Here is a 23,069-nt window from a genome sequence, read left to right as displayed (position 1 = left end):
ACACTGTCTTCTCCACCGTTCGTGTGGTTGTTATTGTTGGTGTTGCCGTTGTTGTTGTTTTTGTTTTTCTTCGTCTTTTTCTTCGATTTTGTTGCCCATACATTGTTATTCTTTTTCTTCGTTTTCTTCGTTGTCACTGTTCCATTCGCCGGTGTGGTTGTAGCCGGAATTGACACAGCAGCAGCAGCATTGTTAACCTCCGGCAACGAAATTGGTTCTTCCTTGACAGGGTTCAGAGAGGAAAGTTGCTTCTGCTTCTTCGGAAGCGGTTCTTCTTCATCTTCATCAGGTTGTTCTCTTTTCTGTTTCGGTGAATTCTTCTGTTCGGCAGAGTCGTCGGAAGGTTCATCGGAGGGATCGAGTTCCGATTTTCCGTCGTTGGAGGGAGTGGTGGTAGTAATGAGAGGCGCGTCTGTTAATTCCATATCAACCACGGTGGAGACAGCGGGTGGTTCGACGGTGGAGGAAGCAGGTGGTTCGGCGGAGGGTGCGGTTGTCGTTGTGACGGTTGAAGGTTGTGCCATTTCTTCATCTTCCTCTTCGTCTTTGTATGTGGCTTGAAGTGTATCCATGGAAATTAGGGTTTTGAGTGCAATCGGAGAGATTCAATCTGAAAAGAGAGGGCGATTCCGATGAGAGAAGAAGGAAGAGTGAACAGAGAATAGAAAAATGAAGAGTGGTGAAAAGTGAGAACTTGGATAATTTATCTGTGGGTTTGGGTATTTACTTTAAGCCCAATTTATGTATGTTTGTCCAACACCAAAAATGTACTTTCTATTAGCACCTCACTTTGTGCTAAGATTAATAAACATTCCTTTTTTAATTTAAAAAATAAAAGATTGATACACATTCCTAGTCCTACAGAGTGTTTTCATATTAATAATTTTATATGATACTAGTAAAATACATGTGGTTCAGTACGGGTTCGACTCGTGTTGCCCATTATAAATAGTTTGAGTTTATGTCCAGTCCGAGAACAAGAGTGGTTCATACGTCTGCAAATGTATGGGTATATCGTTGTAATAAACTTGTGAATCTCGAGTTATCTTTTTATCCTAAGTGTTTAGTTATATTACTTTTGGTTTTTGAGAATTTGATGGTTGATTTTGGTTTTGAAAATATAATTTATAAAAGCATTTTGGAATCGTTAGAGTTCATCACTATAATGAAGAACATTTTCAAAACATATTTCTTTCTAATGCCATGAGAACTCATTGCCTAAGGACGAGGTAACCATATTCCTTTCTAATTCCATGAGAACACATTTACTAAGGATGAGGTAACTCTAAAATATCATGTGTTATATTTCAAATAACAAAGGCTATGTCTTGCCAACATAGCCGTAAATTCTCATGGTTTATATGATGGTAAGACCCATTAAGCCATATTACTCATTTCGTCCAAACAACCTTTAGGCTTTACTCCAAGCTTCAAGAACTTTGTCTAGCCTTATAGTTCCATCAACTACCTTAACCTTTTGGTAACTCGGTCAATGTTAAAGATTTTAGTGAATTATCGTCTCACAATCACTCAATCTCTTTGTTATCAACTTTGACTTTCGTTACCTCATTGATAACATTAGTTTTGAATGGTTACAACTAATGAGTGTTTGATCTTGTTTGCTTATGCCAATCTCTTGATTATTCAAGCTCTAACAATCTTACTATAATCTATTTTGAAAAAGTAATAAGGCTAGGTTAGAGTTTTGAATTCACACAACAAATTGGAAAGAAAGGGATTACAGAAAATTCGTCATAGAACTACTTTCCATGATCCCAAGACATAAGAGAGACTACTCACTCATCATAGTGATGATTTTCATAATAAAATAAAAGAAACCAAGAAATAAAAACAATGAACTTTATTGAAATATCAAGACAAATTACAAGAGTTTTCTATGGTGCAAGTGGTGAGAAATCATACTCAGGCACAGCCTAAGAATTTTGATTTTGTGCACCATCACTCCATCAGGTATTACAAGATTTTAGCATTGGCATTCACAAGTTATCTTACAAGTTCTACAAAGAAAAACAAATAAAATTGAAGTCCTAAGGTTGTTACGACTATAACCCCTAGTTTTAAGTGGTCATAACAACCACTAAAGTCACGGCTTTAATCTTTTGGTTTCATTGCTTCTTTGGTGACGGTTTTGGAACTTAATGCCATAAATTTTAAAGTGTTGATGAGTAATTTTCCACTTGGTCATTGGAAGATGTCTTCATTGCTCCATGACTTGGTTTGGTCAAGTCTTTAACCTTTCAAGTGGTTTCTATCTTTTTGTACCATTTCCTCGTATTCCTCTTAAATGATCTATTAACTAAAAGCAAACGGAAAATGTGGTAAAATGCAAATGAACCATAAACAAATATTTTAATTTATTAGATAAAATTTAACTAAAATTATAGCAAAATAACATGTTATCGGTGGTGGCTTGCCCAAAGTTTTGACATAGCTGATTTCTTTTTGGGTGATGCTCAAAAGCTCTTCGAACTTCCTTTTGATTGTTCCCATCGTTGCACTGTTCTGACTAGGGCGGCATGGAAGTTTTTCGATGCACTCATGAATGGATTGTTCACCAGGGGCATGTTTGCTGGAAACATGTTGAAATATTATGATCGAGTGATTGCCATGGCTATCTCCAAAGGTTTCTCTACTTTCTTCAACATTTTCCTTGGTGATGGCAGCAGTTGTGTCGCTCGCCTTCCATGAATGTGGATAGTCGGGTTTGTTCTTTCTCTCTAGGGTAGAGTTTCTCCTCGTGTATTGGCGTAACTTTCCTTGCTATATGAGGATCATGATGGCATACTTGAGGCAGATGCAATCATTAGTTGTGTGCCCAAGACACTTATGAAATCAACAATATTCGTTATTATTCTCTCCATCTTTTGGTGTGGTTGGTTTCAGGAACTTGATACTTGCCTCCTTGAATTTAGTGGCGTCACATTTTGCAAAGATGTGATCCCTTGTAGTAGAGAGTAGAGTGTACTCACTAAAGCGGACATTATGATCTCGATTTTCGCTTCGAGGCTTGTCCTCTTTGCATCTGTTTAGATTGGTTTCCTAAATGAGTCGGCTTGAAGGTTTTCCTTCCTCAATTTATGAACATTGTGACCACTAAGCCTCTCCTTGTACTTGATGTAGGTTTTCCTTGTGTGCTAGGAACTCGTTGAGGGTTTGGGGATCCTCGACGCTATAACTTTTTGAAAATTGGTTCCAAGGCAGAGATATCTTTCAAGTAGATACAACTTAATACTTTTGCTCGCTCCTTAAACTTGAACAACTTCTTTATATAAACTCTTGATATAATTGTGAATAGGCTCATTTTCTCCTTAAAAGATGGCTTATGAGGTTGCCACAATCTTCGGTTGCCTCTGTGGTGTAGTAAAATAAAAAATGGCAAAGTTCTATCCGTTATGGATTCCCCTTGTATGCTTTTGTACCAGGTAATCATGTTGTTCCTCATAATGGTGGTGAATAACCTGCATTTGACGCCTCCTCGCACATTGTGATGATCGAGGATAACCTCGATGTTTTCAATGTGCTCGTCAGGATATGTAGCCTCATTACATGGATCCATTTGATGAGTTTTTTCCCCCAATTCGACATGAATGCGAGCTTGTTGGATCCTTCTTGTGAAGGGGCCATGATGGCCTATTTCATTGTCCTCCCGAGTGGTAGAACGTGAATATGGGGCATGTGACTTGGTTGGTGTTGTGATCCGGGGGGCATGTGTGGCTTCTCTATTTGGGATTGTCGTGGGGACCTTGACCTCTCAAGGCTTCGTTCCTTCTTGTTTGTTAGGATTCTGGCAACGAGGAGCAATTTCGGTGACGGCTAGACCTCACTGGAATTTAATTATTTGGCTTTGTTCCTTCATGTTCGTTGACCTCTCAAGGCTTCGTTCCTTCCGGTTCATTTCTTGCATATCTTTTATTGAGTTTTAATATTATTTGGCTTTTTTTTTTTAAAAAAAAAAAAAGACTAATTAGATCTTATTATAAAGATTAATTTTTGACTAGATATTTGCACCTTAAATTTGGTCTTCCAAATTACGTTATTAGATTTTATTAAACTAAGTAAATGAGTTGATATTAGAAAGGAACAAAGATAGGCATATTAAGTCCATGTCCTAATAATCTTTTATGTATGAAAAATATCTTAATAGTATAAAGTTCAACCAAATAAATAAAATCTAGCTAAAAATCGTTTCATTCAAAAGTTATACTCATATTTTTTTTAAAATAATTTGTCTCAATGCAACTCATAGTCTTTTAAAAAAGAGTAATGATATTTTGACAACCATTTGATGACAACTTTTGTGACAACCTTACTTTCCTTTCTTCTTATTGGTCAAAAACAATAGAGAGAGAAAAAGAAAGATACTAGGATAAGTACATCATGTGAGTATGAAAGAAAGTTGTACAAATATTGTCATAAAATAGTTGTACAAATATCATTTCTCTTTAAACAAACCATTCAACAATCAGGTTGTTGGCAACAATAACGAGTGTGTCAGTCTTATTATATTATGGTCTATAGACTTCAGATCAACAAATTGGTATCTCACCACCGGTCGCGGGCGAGCACATTAGATAGAGAGTTTGACTTGTCTATGCCACGCGTTTCTGAACAAAAAGATAAGGGTGCTTTTCCCACCAAAAATGGAACTCCAAGTCAAACTAGTTGTGCTATACTATCTGGTAAAAATAAATACTATAATTTTTTTTTGGTCATCGAGACTATAATTAAAATTTAAGTTCTTACTAAATAAATCTTTTAAAATTTATTAATAAATTAATATTGGCAAATGGCAATGGTTATTATGGTAAGAAAGACTGAGATTTTTTTTAGGTAGGTCTAACACCATGAATTAACAAAACTTGTTAAAAGACTAGTTTGATTCTATGATGTATAGAATTGATTCTAATAGAATTGAGTTAAACAAAATTGTTTTATGTTTGAATACAATAATACATAATTGATTAATCAAAATAAATGTTGTTTGGATAGTTTTGATCAGAATAGTTTTTGGATGGATGTATAAAAGAATAATTGATGAAGGGAAACAAAAGGATAAAAGAAATTTTTTTGAAGAAAAAAGGATAAAAGAATTGATGAAGGACAAGGTATAAATAAAGTATAAAATTGAACGCATAATTGATTCTACCAAACTCAAAAGCTAGGATTCCAAACTTCAAAAAGAATTGCTTTTGCATATGAGAATTGATTTGAAAAGTTGAACCAAACAAGCACATAAGAAGCAACCAAGATTTAGATTTCAACTCCTTTAAAAAAAAACGACAACAAGAATTTGACTTTTTTTTTAATAAGATTTAGATTTCAAATATAATTTTATGAATAAAAATTTTAATCCATTTTTTTATTTTTATTTTATTGATATCTATATTTTTATCTTTTAACTGCATTAGAATTATTTTATAAAAAAAAAATGTATCATTGTTTGCTTACTAGAAAGATGAAATGACTAATTCATTATAAGCTCACACACATAAATAAACATAAATAAAGGTGTCTGGGTTCAAACCTCAATTATAATGTTCGATCTAACAAATTCGACATTTTTGGCATTTTAAACTTTTTTTTTTGGACAAATTTTATAAACTGTGTTATTATTGTCATTATTGATTTCAACAAAAAAAATATCTTAATTTTTAATAAAAAAAGACTAAAGTGTAGATTTTTTTATTTTAAAAAAGACTAAAATGTATATTTGATCCCCTCCTAATTTGGTAAGATCTTAATTTTGGTTTTTTTTATTTTTAATCATATAATTTTGGTCCTCAATTTTTTTACCTAACTACATGTTGACCATTCAAATTGATAATGTGACAATAAATTGTTCACCATCAGCCCCTTGTATTATTTCAATTGATACCATTTTGGCTCTATGAGCGGTAACACACATTTTTTTAAGAATCTCAACATTTTTTTAATTCATTCTTTTCTCATCCTATTGATTTCTCACGCGCTTTATTTTATTCGGATTATACAACTGGAATGGCATAAGTACCTCATAAAAACCTCAAAAACACATTAAAATATTTCAAATTTTAGAATTCGAATAGGACGCGCGAGAAACGCCTAGGGTGGAAAAAGTAATGACTTTTTATTTATTTATTAAAAGAGGTCTAAGTCCAAAGAGAAAAGCTACAAATTAATCAAACAAACGTGGAGTAGCTACTCCACTCGGGTCAACTGATAAACAAGCCTCCTCTTTAGTAGCTCAATGCTTGTAATATATCAAAGAAAAACCTCAGTCACTAATCTATCTATCTATCTATCTATCTATATATATATATATATATATATATATATATATATATATATATATATATATATCTTTGAATTAGAAACTTGAACTATTCTTATGCAAGAGTTTTGATGATGTGGCATGTCTAAATGAGCTCTAATTTTTCATTTTCTATTGATACTTTGCCACTTTCTTTTAACTATTACTCTAATAATTCATTCATTATTTAACCCCCACTAAATCAATTTAATGTTAGTGAAATATGAATGGATAAATAAGAATAGGCTCATTATGAGAGACTGTATGTGCATGCCTTTTCCATTATTTGTCTTAGCTTTCCACTAAATTCATCATTTGATTTCTTTTATTGCTTGATACTATTTTCAACTTTCGCTCATAAAAGATACTTCATTTGCTACAGAAATAACTCTATACGGGTTATATAAAAAAAAAAAAAAAAAATGTCTCTATAACTTTCAAACTAAACTTGAATAGTAATAACTATTATTAAGTTATAAGTTACATAAACTTCTAACTTCTCACCCTTTTGTTTTTTATAATTATTTTAATTTCAATTTTCCTTGAAAATTTTAATGCAAACAAGAAAACAAAACAAAAAACAAAATTGAAGAGATGTAAATTAATTGCTTTTAACGTGATTATTTTATAGGCTAGAAGACCCTCTATTCTAACACCAATACTTTAAATTTTTAATATTAGCATTATTAATAAATATAATATAGTTTTTTATTCTTTGTTAGTTGAAAGATCATTCTATATTTATTTGCATTCATATATGCATCGGTTACATATATCATTCACCTTCTATATATCAACTACCATTTTATACCTTGAATACATTTAAAATCATTGTGTGCTTATATATATATTGATTCATTTCGAGTAGTTTTTTTGTGGTGGTAGTTGATATATAGTCAATCTCTTACTATAATAACAGGTATGTAACTCCATGATTAACTCAATGATTAAGAAATTTACATATGAGATGATTGTATTTCATTGGTGTTTATAAATTGTAATTGTTTGATTGCATTCTTATCATATGTTACTCTTTTTTTTCACAAAGTATGACATCTTACTATAATTTGTTTCTATATCTTTTTATTTGTTTTAATATCTTTTTAAGGATATTAAATCTATAATAGAAATCACTATCACCTAAAGTTATGAATTAGAAATTTCAACAAAAAAAAATTAAAGACTACTATGAATAACATGAAGAACTCAATGTACCAAAATAACTAGAGTCTCTAATGTTCTTTCTTTCTTTATTTCCGTTGAATAGAATTGGCAGTAGACCTTGACCAAAAAAAAAAAAAAGAATTCGCAGTAGACAACGTCAAGAAAAGAAGAAGAAAGAAGCAGCAGTCAACAAATAGAAGAATACCACCTAATTTCCGAAAAAAATAATCCTTTGAACCTTGCTTTGTCTAGATGCATGCATTTTGCAGATCACAATAAACTATATACTATGTTCTAAGCTTTCAGTTTATTTTCTTCATTCTAGAATTTGAACAATAAAAAACTCTATGTAGTTTTGGAAGTTTTTCTTTTAAGTCGTTCATATTACTGTCCTTCTGATGTCAATTTCCTTCTTAGACTTGCGGGATACCCGTACATAGTCGCATTTTTGTGTGTTCGTAATATACAATAAAGTTATATTGTTAGTTAAACTAAAATTAAGATAGTAATTAAAATTGTTTATAATATTGATAAAAGTTAATTAAAAATCGTTTATTAAGTATAATTTTTTCTACACAAAATTGAAGACATATTTATACCATAAAATATATAGTCCCTCGAAGACAAAAAATAAAAATAAAAAATATAGATAATTAGAAAAATATCATGGGATTTTGCATAACATTTTTGTTTGTGCCTTTAAGGATGGGCCTTTCTTTGGTTCTATTTTATTTTTTTTAATGGCTGAAAAATATGATTTATTTGTTTATGTTATATATCATTTGGATTGAAGGAAAAATGAATGAGATTGGAGTTGAAGTCAATGGTGCTGAATTAGGGAATCTTCAAAATTCCGATGTTCATTATTGGAAGTATAATGTTACTGCTTCTATTTTGGATGGAAACAATGTTTTGGTTAGTGGCATTTACGAAGCATTTTTTGTTGTTTTCATGTTAAGTTGTTGTTGATTAATTATAGATTGTATGATTTCTTGACAAATCTATTGTAGAATTTTCCTCGACGTGTTGCCGAGAATGGTTTGTATACCAATCAATCTAAAATTCTCCTTTTTGATGAAGAAACTGGTAAATCTTATGACTGTGATGTTCACGCTGCGTCAAGAAGCATGGATCAGAAATACATAGGGAGAGGATGGTACGACTTTGTTCTTGAAAAGTGCCTAAAAGTTGGTGACGTTGTTTTGTTCACGGTCAATAATCCTCCTAATAGGATGTATGCTACCGTCGTTAACTGGGACTGATTATATGATCGAATGTGGTGGCTCAAGGTTGTTTGTATGGTTGTCTATTTTTAATGTAATATTTAAGTTGAGGAAGGTATGGCCAAAAAATGATTGTCCTATTTATTGAAGTTAAATTTTAATTGTTTTTATGTTAAATTTGGTTAATGGTTGAAGTAATGAATTGAACTTTATGTTAAGCTGTCTATGTTGAATGTATGCTTTACATTTTCTAATATAATTCATCAATAATTGTGGATAATTGTATGACTTTTTTGGGGATATTCTTGCAATTTCATGACATTATTAGATCACATGTCACATCATTGAACAATTATATATCGCGGACTTAAATTCAATAATCTGAAGGTGGGACCAAATTGAATGATTTTAAAACTAAGAGACTAAAACTAAGTAGTAATAAGGGACTAAAACTACAACTAAACCTAAATATTTTAACTGAAATTTTGTTGGAGGTACCTTATGTAAGGCCACTATTCAAATTATAAAACTATAAGAAAATGACTTCAGCAATATTTTTTAAAATTAACCAAAATATAATAATAGTATGTTTAATTATACCAATCATCTCTAAATAAAGTTCATTAAGAAAATGACTATAACTATTTAGGGACATAATTAGGGTTCATAAAAGAAAATTTATCACCACAAAAATTGAATTTTCAATGAAAGTGAGAGAACTTAAGTAAGATATAAGAGATTAAAAATGAGAAGTTGATGCATAATTTACAAGAACATAATTAAAAGATGGAAAAAGACAAAACAACCAATGATTAAACCATATGCTAATTGAAGCCTATTTCAAGAACATAATCAAAAGATGAAAAAGGACAAAACATCTTAAAAGCAATATTGACAACAAGCATGAACGTCTCTATCTCTGATTGAAAATAATAAAAGACACCAAAGTAAAAAAAACAAAGCAACCTGTTATTGCACCTTTGTGATCTCAAAAAAGAAACGTTCTTATACTATTGCAGTATTACTTAAAATATAATTGGGTGTCTTCAAACTTAGAAACTATTGTAGGATCTACCACAGTCTATATTAATTGTTCTTAAAATATTTACACAAATCTACCATATGAATCAATACAAATTATCTTATTTTTTAACAACACTCCTACTTTTTATTAAAAAAAAAACACTCCTATTTTAATATAAATTAATAATAATATAATCATATCACTTAGAAATTTTATCAATTATGTGATTATATTTATGACAATTTTTATTTTCTCATTTATAAAAATATTGTAAGTAAGCATTATAATCAAACCCGTGCAACGCACGGGTTGTAATACCTAGTTATATTTTTGAAAGCATATCACAATTAGCCTTTCATTTTCATTTCATACTATCACATACCTAGTATATTGGCATGCCATCAAATTAAATGGTCAATATCACAAGGTGATAAAATTGCGCAATTAACCCCTCAAAAAAATTGCGCAATTAAAAATAGAGACAAAATTACGGTTTTGGCTAAAATAAGGACTAAAACCGAACTTAAACCTAAAAGGAAAATAATTTAAGAGTATGTGAATTTGATTTCTAGATTCAGATTTTTTTTATGAACCAGACAAATATCTCGCAATAATAATAAAATTAATTTTGCCTAATGAATTTGATTTCTAGATTCAGATTTTTTTTTATGAACCAGAAAAATATCTCGCAATAATAATAAAATTAATTTTGCCTAATATTTCAACAAAGTATTTCTTGTTTTTGGACCATAAACAAAGTAACAAACACAAGTGAAACTAAACTCATACACACAATCACGAGGGCTTAGTTCAAATAGAGATAAAGATATTTAATCTAATCTAACTATTGTCATTTCAACTATCTTTTACATATTACGTATATAAAAAAGACCAGCAGAAGGCTAAATGCGAAAATCCCACTATATATATTGGGTAGTTCCATTCCGTGTTTACACATAACAACAACAATGTTGAAAGCAACGTGTTCCTTTGTCTTTGTCTTGGGAGAATAGTGCATTATAAAAGAACATAAGAGAGAGTAGTAGGAGTAGTATATTGCAAGGTCAATAACCTCCCTCCCTCCCACAAAGCATTGGTTTGGTAGTTAGTTGGTATAACATAACACAGACCATTCCCTATTCCCTATTCTCTCCTCTCTTCTTCCATTCCATGGCACCTCCTCACAAGCTCAATTCTCCCACGGTAATTCTTCTTAATTCTCTCTCTCTCTCTCTCTCTCTCTCTCTCTCTCTTTTCAATTTTCATTTCAATTTTCAACTCTTTATTCAACTATTTCCTGTTAGGGTTTTTCTTTATTATTATCATTATGTTAATTACCCTGCTAGGATTTATCTGTGTTTCTGGAATCATATACTGTTACAACATATCAAAATTCAATTTTTTTTAATTACAACAAAATGGGCAGGCTCAATTTTGACTTAATACTTCATTTTTACATTGATTCCCTAACTGCTTATTAGCTTTTGTTAATTACCCTGGTAGAATTTATCTGTGTTTATGGAATCATCTACTGTTGCAACAAATCAAAATTCAATTTTTCAAAATTTGAAAATAATGGGCATGCTCAATTTTGACTTAAAGACTTCATTTTTACTTTGACTCCCTAACTGCTTATAGGGTATGATCAGTCTGAAGGTGCGGACTTGGGACCTTGGACTGTGCTCTAAGGTCTCAGGTTCGAATCCTTCTGGTGCCAATTTTTGTGGGATAGTCCATAGCTTTGACTTTAATTGGGTCCCCCGCTAGTGGACAGTGGGATTGGTCCCGGATTAGTCGGTTCTCAGACCGAATACCGAGTTTTCAAAACCAAAAAAAATAAATCAAGTGTTCTGTGGGAAGAATGGACTCTTAGAGTGTGTTACTTAATAGGTCTGTTAATTTATCTATTTTTTTTTTAAACTGTTGCATATTAATTTACTGTTTCTTTGAGATGCAGTTTCACAATATGTTAGTATTAGGTTACAAGTTTGTATTTTGGTTTTTCTGATTTCCTTCATGGAACAGGGAAATTCGAGTGTGACGTCGCAGGCTGAGAATGGTTTTATAAGTTCATATTCTCCATTTTCTGAGAAAGCAGTGCAAGAGCTTCTTCAATTACCAATCCAGGGTTCTGATGACCATCTTATAGAGTTCTCTGAATCTTTAAGAAGTATGAAAATGAACATATTTTGTTAGAAATTATTAATAATATCAACTGCAACAAAATATGTGATCTTTGATAACAGAGATCTTTGTGTCCTTATTTTGTCTTGAAACTCCTTCTTCTAGCCGTCGCAAAGACCCTTAGGAAAGTTGCTGAAGGAAAAGCTGCTGCTCAAGCTGAGGCTGCCGAATGGAAACGTAAATATGAGTTGGAGCGGACACGGAATCTGCAGATCGAAAACAAAGGTTCGAATAATTGAATTACTACCACTTCGATGATTGATTTTGTATGTTGTGCTTTTCTATTCTCTTACAGTCAATATTGCGGGAGAAACGGAAAAATTTGTCATATGATTTTTACTTAATTCCAATGCCGCTCGCTATTAAATTGTCGATTTCCGGTCGATTTTTTCTTTTTAATTGCTTCCTTTTATTCATTTCAATCATTTACGTTTCTGTTACTTTTGATTTTATGTTTTTCTTTTTCCTGTATTAAAGATAAATTGCTTATAGGTATTTTATCGTTGTCTGCAATCTCTGTTTAATTCAATGCAACTTTTGTCGATTATTGCTTAGAGTTCAAGTTCTTGTAGTTCTATTTCATCGTCTTGCGGTCTATCGTCTGAAAACGATTTTATGGCTTCATTTATTACTGATTTTAATAAATACATAAACCGTTAAAATCTTTCATTTCTTCTAGATATTGAGTGTTTCATTTGTCCATTTTTTTCTGACCTTCTCGCCTTTTTCTGTTGAATTTTTCAAGTATTCGCACTTACTTGTCACGATCTTATCTTTTAGGTCTACATCTTTCCTGAATATTGATCTACCATCTAAACTGCTAATGTGTTTTCTGTCTATTTGTCAACTTCTTGAGTTTATAATTTCTACTCCCTGGATGTTTTTACTACAGGAAAATCATGCCTTGAGCATCGGGCTGATCTTGACGACGTGAAGACAAATAACTCCGCCAAACAAACCACATTATATAAAGTTGAAGCTAACGGGCAGTCTGAAGAATGTTATTCAAGGAATGGTATTTGTTCCCATGACGTCCTTAGGAATGGAAACCCCAATTCTGATTCCAAGATGCTCAGAAAGGTATTTTGTAAATTCCTTATCGAAACAAAATATGTTATTATGATCAATTTTGTTGCAGCAGGATTCCCTATTGGTACTCTTAAATATTTTTCTCTGATGTACATGTGTGGTATACACATGCGTAGCCCTTTTATTGATGTTTGTCGCATTCAAACATCTGTAAGGCTGAACAGATCACTGTGCAGAACAGCACAAGCTGTTGAGCCTTATCTCATTAAAAACAATCGAGAGATATAAGTGGATAAATGTAGATGTTATTACCGATACAATATTATATAGTAATTACTATTGAATTATATGCATCTCTTTCCGATGACTGTGCAAGTACTATCGTGTTTTGAGGAATCCGTCCTACCAAAAACTAATCCATACCCTCATGGTAATTAGCTATATTTGTTGTGCTTCATTGATAATGTTAAAATTACCAATTCAACATTACTGTACCTGACTTATTTACTGAGGCAGGCTTCTTTTAAACTTCAATGGTGCTGCAAAGGCGAGCAAAGTGATCAGCACAAGCATGACATTGTCTCTTTTGAAAGAGGAAACATAACCACAGCAGAGCGCAGTAGTAAGCAGGTATCTCTTTTATTATTGAGGAGGAATTTATTTTATTGCTTCAAAAGTTATTTTGCAATCCATAAGCAAGCATGTCCCTTCTTAAAGTTTGTCCTCGTGCTAGCTTTATATTTTCCTTCTATTGTACACACACGTGTTGTGCTCTAATTGGTTTGTCATCTTTATTCCAGATCTCTTTGAAATGGGAGTCACCCCCACAGACGGTGCTCATATTGACCAAACCAAATTCGGATTCAGTTAAAATTCTGTGTGCTGAAATGATTAGGTGTGTATCTCAATAAATTGTTTGCTATCATTTTCATATCTTCCAAAGTCAAGTTTTATTCCTTTTACTTATGTTATGATGCTGACTCGAACCTTAGACTCTTCGCAAAATAATGGAAGATGTGTAATGGAGTTTAGACAAGAGAGTTCGCAAGCTTTTTCGTTTCAACTTCCAACTGCGGCAGATTGTTTCATTTCAAGTTTTACATTGTATTAAAAGTCTCATTATTTTATATTTCCATCTATCCTCAGCCTTTGTATCCTTCCAAGTATTTGTCTTTAGTATAAATATATAACATGAAAATTTTCTTTTTAATTTTACCTTTTTGCTTCATGTCAACCCTTGGTTAATTGGTATTTTTTTTTTATCATTCTCAGATGGTTGAGGCAGCATAAGAAACTACAAGTATATGTGGAACCACGTGTCCAGGTCGATCTTCTGGAGGAGTCATCATACTTTAACTTTGTAGAAACATGGAGTGATGGTAAGCAATCAAATATTTGATGTCATAAAAGGATAATCTTCACATGATGTACTTCACAAAGTTGCGCAGCTTCAGCTTGTGCGTCAATGTTATCTTTCGAAGTATTGCCACTAGAGCTTTTTTTTCTAGTGCTATATTTGTGGATCCATTGCACCTGAGAACCTTGTGTTGATATATACTCTATGAATATGACTCGTGAAAATAAACAAAATAGTGAATGGCCAAAAAAAGTTTACTGTTTACTCCTTGTCTGTTTTAACATAATGAATTTCACTTTATGCATAGTTTAGTATCTTGTATTATCTTTTTAGTTAACTATCTGATTATAGTGGCCGTTGTAATTGTTTATGTGCATCAATTTTTTGCTTGTAGATAAGGAAATTTTGAGGCTGCACACTAAAGTTGACCTTGTGATAACTCTTGGAGGAGATGGCACTGTCCTATGGGTATGTGAAATTGTTTTAAAATATCCTATTGAATGGCAATAGTCTAACTTTCTAGGTGAAATTGTTAATTTTGTCATCTAAAATATGGTTAAAAGCGACAGAAGCATTTGCATAAATTTAAGAGTGAACAAGAGAGGAATTTGCGCACCAGTTCACCACAAGTAACTAACTCTTTTTATATTTCCGTTACTTATCCAAACCACTGTTGAAGGTTACACTTTTTTGAACCGCAGATCTGTTTTACTGTGAACAGTATATACTGCTAAATACTTTTTTCAGTGCGAACGATTCTATGCATTGAGATAAATATATGGTAGATTAGGAACCATGTTAAAGGAAGTCCGAATCATGCATATACATAATTTATCAAATTGAGCTTTTAACTATTTATTCAAACTAATAGATTGCTGAAAACTATTTGATTCCTGGGCACTTAAGTAAATGATGTTGATTTCTTCATAGAAATTAGCACACTCAATGATTTTTTTAAGAAATGTACATAACCTTAAAAGGACATTTGATATGAGATGGAGGAAGTAACATTTTTAATGTTGGGTTTTCGTCCTTTTTTAATTTTATGATGATTGCTGGACGAAGGTTGAGCTACCATCTCTGGTCAAAATATATATCTGTCTTTGGAGTATTCATTGTTAAACTTTGGTTACCAAGTCTACTACAGTAGTTTACTTTACATTACTCAACCGGTTATCCTAATATATTGCTTTGTGATATCGATTATTAACTTTTCGTGTTCCAAATGTGCAGACAGCATCTATGTTCAAAGGACCAGTGCCTCCTATTGTCCCCTTTTCTTTAGGGTCTCTTGGATTTATGACTCCTTTCTGTATCCTTCAACTTCGCATAATTGTATATTATCTACTTTTATTAATTAATATCTGTTTACATTTCTATTGGAATCTGAACTTAACCTTCCTTCAGATAGTGAAAATTACAAAGAGTGCCTTGAATCAATTTTAAAGGGCCCCATTAGTATTACATTACGGCACCGTTTGATATGTCATGTTATACGAGATGCAGCTAAAAATGAATTTGAAACTGAAGAACCTATACTTGTTCTAAACGAGGTTACTATTGATCGTGGTATATCATCTTACCTCACAAATTTGGAATGTTACTGTGACAACTCCTTTGTCACACGTGTGCAAGGGGATGGATTAATTTTATCTACAACATCCGGCAGTACTGCATATTCTTTGGCAGCTGGAGGATCAATGGTCCATCCTCAGGTACTTTCTTGAAGAGCTTCTTATTCTTGTGACTTTATTCTTGAATTTAACTCATATTTTCTGATTAACAATGAATGTCTCGATCAGTAAATTTTAATATCTACAATATCAATGAACTACTTTTGTATCATTACAAGTTTTTTCTGGAACCCGTTGTTTTGCTGTTCACATGTTATGGCTCTCATTCTTTATGACCTTGTGTTACTGGATGATACCTTAGACGTATATTTTTTTTTACTCAAGATTTTAACATGGAAATTCTGGTCAGTCTTTCTATTAAAGTTGCTTTAACCTTACAGTTTTAGTGTCATAATTCAGTTCATGCCATGTTCTATCAACATCCTCCTGTCCTCCATCTAAAACCCCGTCTTCAAATCTGCAGGTTCCGGGTATTTTGTTTACGCCAATTTGCCCACATTCCCTATCTTTTAGGCCACTGATATTACCAGAGCATGTGACTTTACGGGTGCAAATACCATTCAATAGCAGAGGATCTGCATGGGCGTCATTTGATGGCAAAGACAGGAAACAGTTAGCACCAGGAGATGCATTGGTTTGCAGCATGGCACCCTGGCCTGTTCCTACGGCTTGTCATGGAGATTCTACTAGTGACTTCTTGCACAGCATTCATGAGGGTCTTCATTGGAATTTGAGAAAGACGCAGTCATCTGATGCTCCCCGTGAAGCATGACAATCTCGCTGTCTTTCTTTTTTATTGGCAGAAACTATACTTGGAAATTGACATGTCATTTGTGAAGATATACAAAACGGGGGTGTTGTAGAAACTATAGAAGCAGCTATAATTCAGTGTACTTTTCTTTCTTGTATTGTTGTAGTAATAAATAACTTATTACACAGTCCATCGATGATGATGAAAATGTAGAGATTGAGCCGTGATATTGTAACTTAAAATTATTGAATCCATACATTCTTACATTAATAAACTTAGAGTATTTTCTCAAATGTTTCTCTCCCAAGTTTACTTTTTGAAGTCAATGTTGTCTGTTTACAATAGTTAGTTTAGTTCTGCCCATTACATACCTATGATCTTTGATTTATTTAAAAGATTACTGTCTAATTAATTATTCAAGAACCAGTTGTATAAAAAAATAATTTCAGATATCAACCTTATTACTACACATGTAATCAATCAAAGTCAACTTGCAAAATATACTTGCTATCCAAAATTTTATATTTCAGAGATATGATAAAACATTAAGAAACTTTTTTTAAACCAAAATAAACATTGCTAACATGGGTGAGAGACTAATCCTCGTTCCAAATGGTGTGCTTGTCGCTAATATTTTTTTAGAAATACAAGCACATGCTACAAGTTCAAACTTTTTAAATCCTATGAATAATGTCTCAAGTACGAATTTTGTTGACAGAATTTTGTTGGGAGAGAAGAACCGGTTTTGTATGCCCCATAAGTTCTTCAACGAAGATTAGTACTCACTGTTAAACGAATGCAAAAAATTCGTATCAATAGCACATCAACACAAAACAAGAGTATAGTTGAAAAAATTAATCACCTACAAAATCAATAGATATTTTGCACTGATAATATGATTAACAAAAATGGTTGAAAATCAAATCTTTTAACAAATCAAAATAACAACATTTATAATGATAACCATTTGCCCCAAAAATAATGATATCATCGGATGTTGATATCTCACATCTCATAAGTAATAAACATATGCCGACAGACCCTCCAAATCCAATACCATCTTTCCCTCTTGTAATACAGCTACAAGATTTAATCATGCTATTTGCAAATCATCCTATTTAGTATTTACATTGATTATGTATGACCATTCACGTTTTATTCGCTAACATGACAATTTTTATTTTTTTTTAAAATGACAATGATATGCAATGAAGAAAAATATGAAAAATTAATAATTGAACACAATCAATCAAGAACAAATTTTGCCCGATAAAGAAAAGAAATGCATCCGGACTGAATGTAACTCAACCAGTCATAATCCTACGTAAAGCTCTCAAAATAAAAGATATAATAAATCTACCAAATCAAGCAGGAATTTGTCAGCATAAGCTAAGTTTGTGAAATAATACACAACCTGCATCTCATGCTAGAGCAAGGAATGGGGATGGGTTTCAGGTCAAAAACACAGGATTTCTTTTGCCATTAAGAAAAAACTTGCTTCTTTAATATCTTTCAATCTGCTGCAACATTCTCATCTACTTTCAAACTATATCCTTGTACCCAAAGATAAAAAAAGTATATATGTGTTTTCATCCTCGTAACATCAATTGAATGAGGAAACTTATGAGAAAAATAAGAATAAGCAGAGTGCTCGGCAATGAGCGCACAAAAATAAATGTAGAGATAAAAAAAAACTATTGGGCTACTCCGTTAATTTGTTCTCTGATGTCAAGTAATGAAGGAAACACGCTTCTTGATATAAATGCAGTCCGTCAAGAAAGATCCAAGTCATTATCTTTGTTTTGGGTCTACTGAACCCCTATCCAACGTGCATAATCCACCCATCTGTAAAGGCAAAATCATAAAACATGAGTTATACTGGTAACAAGAAAAGCTTATTTTACAAGTAATCAGAAAAGATATGAAATTTCTTACAATAATGAACCCAAATACGTATTGCCGGTTCGAACAGCAAAGCAAAGAGCACTAAGTACAAGCTTGTGCTGGTGCAACAAAGGTTCCAAAAGCCTCTGTTCAATAATTCCAGAAAGAACTTGGTACCTATCAGGCAAATCAGATTTTTAGTAGAAGCTTTAGACAACAATCTATGTGAACAACTCAAACATTTTTAATATGATGGAAAGTGATCATTGTACCATGCATGATGTGATAAAAGATAAAGTTTCAATTTATAAACTGTAATTTTCTTCCAAAAGCAACAAAAAAAAAAAAAAAAAAAAAATCAAAAATTTGATCCAACATTAGTTGACCGAACCATTAGTAGATTTTAGATTGGCCTCAAAAAATCTCACTAATGGTAATCACATTATTCTTTTTACCTGAGGTTGCTAGAAACTGCCATATAAACACCATAAGCAGCACTGGTAGAAAATATGGGAACATTTTCAATTTCCTCTGCAGAATCCTTATTAACAGCCTTCTTTGCATTAATTGCGGCATTAGTCACAACTGTCCCAACCTGAATGAAAGCAAAATGCAAATGTCAATGTTTGAACCTAGTTGATTCCACTTACATTTAAAACAATGAATGCAAATAACACTCGGCAAAATCTTTTATTGAAAGAAAAGGCTGCAATATATGATATAGATACTTTGGCAGATTTTAGACCCTTCACTATCTTGTTCTTCAGAACCAGTAGATAAATGATTTCATATTCATATTTGATGTTGCAGTGCAAAAGTAGTTTATCATAATAGAAGATATATATTACTACAAAATCATATTTAGATATAAATAGTGCAAGCCAATGACCAAGATTTAGGCTTTGCACTGCATCATAGACAAACTGGAACTGATAGACCCACCCAGCTGAATTAAACTTAACCATACAACAAACTTGTAGAGAGCAAATTCAAATAGCACTCACATTGCCATGAATAGAAAAATAACTCTTAAAAAATAATACCCATAGCATTCAAACAGCCTACTAGAAACATTAAAAATAATTCTTTTCCATGCTAGAATTTCAACAATACAAGCTCTGACTCTAGTATCATATACCCATAATTTTAAGGTTAACGGGAAAACTAAAAATCAGTGTGACAGTGTGTGTGACTCGTCTCAAGATTTGTATTGTTGGAATTTAAACACTATAAGTCCGGCTAGAACCAAAGCCATGATTTAAAGGTAAATGAGAAAACTGCATGAGTCAACCCCACTGCAAAATCATGACTCTGCTTAACTTGTGTTTCGGCTAATATACGTTCCGAAGTGCTCATAAGAGTAATGTGAAGAGCAGGTCAAATGATGTCAAAATTTATATACTTTTTTTTAAACCACAAAGCACAAGAGTACCATAATTAGGCAAATGAGAACTAACCAGTGACGAAGCAGATCCAACTGCAAAAAGCTTGGACCCATTACGCTGTGCAAGGTAACCACATTTTGTATAACAATTAGTCACTAGCCACAGGAAACTAAAAAGAAAGGATAAAACATAAGTTTCCAAATTATACATACCACAATTGCACCAACTCTTTGCAAGAAAGAATATGATGATCCAGAGAGAGCAACCTGTGGAAGGAAATTAAGAATGCGTAAGTAAATACTACCATTAGGTTGTCAAAATTGTTTAAGTAATGAAAACCATGTGAAAGTAAGATATGGGATATATCAAGACCTGGAATGCATTATCTGGGCAGTTGTGGAAAAACTTAGTAATAGCCCCTGCACTGACTCCAAGTGGTGGTCTAAGAGAAACCGTAGGTGCAGGTAAATAAACTAGCATGAAATCTGCGATTATAGCCATGACCTGAGAACAATGCAATAGGGATGTTATGGGAATTGACTACAATACATGTTTCACAGGAAGCAATATTTTTTCTAAACGATAGCATGTACAAAGTGGAAGTTAACAGACATATGTATTAAGGAGTAAAACGTCAAAGATTTAACTGAAACATTAATATATAAACTCTTCCACAGAGAAATGTAGTATTCTTTACCCAAACAAAAGAGTGTTTTTCATTAAAAGTATCTATAGTAGCATCAGAAGTATTTGGACCTAATACCAAAGAAACTGTTTTTTTTTATAAGCCAAAAAAACTGTCAATTTCTCCAATTCATTTATATCATTATATATTTTTTATATTTTTAATCATCAGTCTCACAATGATTTTCTATACCAGAAGAAGTGACAACAAATACGACATACAACCAGAGGAAATCGAAGAAAAAAAAAATCTCAACCGATATCTCAAGTTCTAGTCAATCAAAAGCTTTGAAACACAATGCATCTCAGAAACATGTCAAAAATAGTCTGGGGCAAAGATGAAAATGCTAACAAGCATACATAAAAGCAAATAATCCCCAAAGAACATCAGTGTACGGCATGCACATATCTATCATAAGCCGTCATAAGACAACATGTAGTAACTATAACTAAGCAAGGAAATTCACAGGAAAAGAATTCTGAGTATTTGAGAATATTCATACCACATCGGCGAACACAATTTCCAGCTCATCGAAAAATTTCTCTCTCCGGCGATCATACTCAGCAGCAGTCTAGGGGGACAAGAAATACAAGTGAGCCCAGATTGTCAATCAACATATAAATACACAAAGTACATAGTTAATTCAAGCATAATAAAAAAAATACAATTTAAGCATAAACTAACCCAATCTTCCTACTCAATAATCATACAACTCATTACTAATCTCAAGCCAAAACACTCAATATAACTAAAATTTTATCCCAACAATAACCATATTCAAACTATTCAATCCCTCCATGGTTTCAAATTGCCTCCACAATATTGCTGATGCAGTAGCATTGCACTGCAGTTGGGGTGTGATCATCAAACACATGTACGACCACATCAGGAAACGCAATAGACAATTGCAGTCATGTTTGTTCAAATCGATCACTAAAAATTAAAATTTCAGATCCCCAAATCTCAATCTGCTTCATATCTAATGAAAAATCTTACTTTTAACTGTCTCTCAACTGTGTATTTCAAGCATCTTTCAATCAATATCTACATAGCAAACTAAGACTCTGCTATGGTGGATAAATAGTGCAGTAGCATGACTTTATATAATTTGTGAAAATTTAAAATTATTTCACATCTTAGCATCCACAATGCGCTTCGCATCCGCAACCGCAATTTAAAACAATGAATCCCTCAATTCAAATTAAAAAACATTGTTATCAACGCCTTGTCAAGCTTTAATTCCATTACAACTAAATTAATTCAGCAAATAAGAGATAAACCATAGAAGCTAAATTAAATGAAATTGAAATAGTGTAAGAATGAAACCTTGGTGAAAACGCCGACGCCGCATTCAAATCCAACCTTAGCAAGAAAAAGATCATCAGCAAGAAGACGCTCTTTAAAACCACCAAACTGAAGCAACCATCGCATAAACGGAGACTTCTCAAGCTCCAAAAACCTCTCAACTACAGACGCCGGAATCTTACCTTCCTTGATAGCCGAAGCTAAGTCAGCCGGCACACTCTCCAACGACCTCCCCGCTTGCGCCAACAACAACAACGCCTCATTCAATCCGCCGCTCTTTCCTCCGTCATTGCTTTCTCCGTCTCCTCCGTGTCCATGTCCGTCATTGTTTTTTCCGTCATCTCCACCGTGTCCTCCGAATGAATCTCCGCCGTCGAAAGAAGGTACGGCGGAATCGGTGGAATGGAGAATGAAGAGAGGATCTGTGCGGTGGTTGATACGGAAAGAAGGAGAAGGAGAAGGAGTGATACGGAGACGGAGGGAAAGTGGAGGGAAAGAAAAAGAAGGGAGGGATTTAGGAGTGGAAGGAGAATGAGAAGAAAGAGAATGGGAAGAAGGAGGGACGAAGGAAAAAGCGATCGACGACATTGTTGCCTTTTCACTCACTTACGAAGCTGCGCACACGACTCACTCAGGGGTTTTAGTTTAGTTGAGTTGTGTTATGCTGTTATGTTATGACTTATGACTTGATTCGATTACTAATATTTATATTTTTATTTTTTCTTTTTATGACAGATTTAATTGAATAATGGAATTTAGGTTTTTCATTTCTGATGTGACTCTGCCTGCCACCATTTTTTTTATTCTCTTTATTTATTTAATTAATTCAGACTATATTCTCGTGTAATAATCAACTCGAATCTCTCCTATTTAACTCGTTTCTGATTATAAATGTATAAATAATTATAGTGATTGATTGATTGATATTGTGATTTCATGTGTAAACATGTTTTTTTTTTTTTTTTTGGAATAACTTGAGATTGAATTCTGCCCGTGAACTTGAGGGAGATTACATGAGCCAATATGAACTTCTAATCAATGCATATTTATTTATTTTTTTGACATGAGCCAATATTTGACAACAAAAAAAAACGAGAAATAAATAGCTGTTGGAATGGTTGATTCACTTTACCG

The 23,069-nt window shown here is 32.7% G+C and overlaps 4 protein-coding genes across 4 annotated transcripts in view; 2 read left to right on the top strand and 2 right to left on the bottom strand.

Annotated features, from left to right (window-relative positions):
* Nucleotides 1-678, bottom strand: part of TRO (histone H3K4 methyltransferase TRAUCO) — a 5,137-nt gene extending 4,459 nt beyond the window's left edge. The window contains exon 1 of the mRNA XM_085702986.1: nt 1-678. This exon is cut by the window's left edge and continues 506 nt beyond it. Coding sequence (XP_085559112.1) covers nt 1-572 — 572 coding nt within the window. The 5' untranslated portion in view covers nt 573-678.
* Nucleotides 679-8,272: 7,594 nt separating this feature from the next.
* Nucleotides 8,273-8,736, top strand: LOC146931497 (uncharacterized). Its single transcript, XM_085707664.1, has 2 exons — nt 8,273-8,389; nt 8,485-8,736. Exons 1-2 carry the CDS (start codon nt 8,273-8,275, stop codon nt 8,734-8,736), a joined length of 369 nt encoding a protein of 122 aa, XP_085563790.1.
* A 2,035-nt stretch (nt 8,737-10,771) lies between these two features.
* NADK1 (NAD kinase 1) lies at nt 10,772-16,969 on the top strand. The gene is made up of 11 exons (XM_085702992.1): nt 10,772-10,924; nt 11,747-11,891; nt 12,011-12,130; nt 12,798-12,985; nt 13,451-13,564; nt 13,735-13,829; nt 14,207-14,313; nt 14,686-14,759; nt 15,525-15,603; nt 15,699-16,006; nt 16,389-16,969. The coding sequence occupies exons 1-11, from the start codon at nt 10,892-10,894 to the stop codon at nt 16,695-16,697; spliced, it is 1,572 nt and encodes a 523-aa protein (XP_085559118.1). The 5' UTR covers nt 10,772-10,891; the 3' UTR covers nt 16,698-16,969.
* Nucleotides 16,970-18,146: 1,177 nt separating this feature from the next.
* On the bottom strand, nt 18,147-22,611 carry LOC146931495 (protein RETICULATA-RELATED 4, chloroplastic-like). Its single transcript, XM_085702991.1, has 8 exons — nt 21,957-22,611; nt 21,133-21,201; nt 20,318-20,449; nt 20,158-20,211; nt 20,018-20,062; nt 19,016-19,155; nt 18,612-18,737; nt 18,147-18,521 (listed from the first exon to the last, which is right to left on the bottom strand). The coding sequence occupies exons 1-8, from the start codon at nt 22,521-22,523 to the stop codon at nt 18,485-18,487; spliced, it is 1,170 nt and encodes a 389-aa protein (XP_085559117.1). The 5' UTR covers nt 22,524-22,611; the 3' UTR covers nt 18,147-18,484.
* Between the last annotated feature and the right edge of the window lie 458 nt (nt 22,612-23,069).

Source organism: Medicago sativa, chromosome 4, assembly GCF_051527215.1.
Source record: "Medicago sativa cultivar Bolivia chromosome 4, Bolivia_mono, whole genome shotgun sequence".
NCBI classification, from domain to species: Eukaryota; Viridiplantae; Streptophyta; class Magnoliopsida; order Fabales; family Fabaceae; genus Medicago; species Medicago sativa.
The sequence above is the reverse complement of the archived record's forward strand: the minus strand, read 5'-3'. Positions and strand labels throughout refer to the sequence as shown.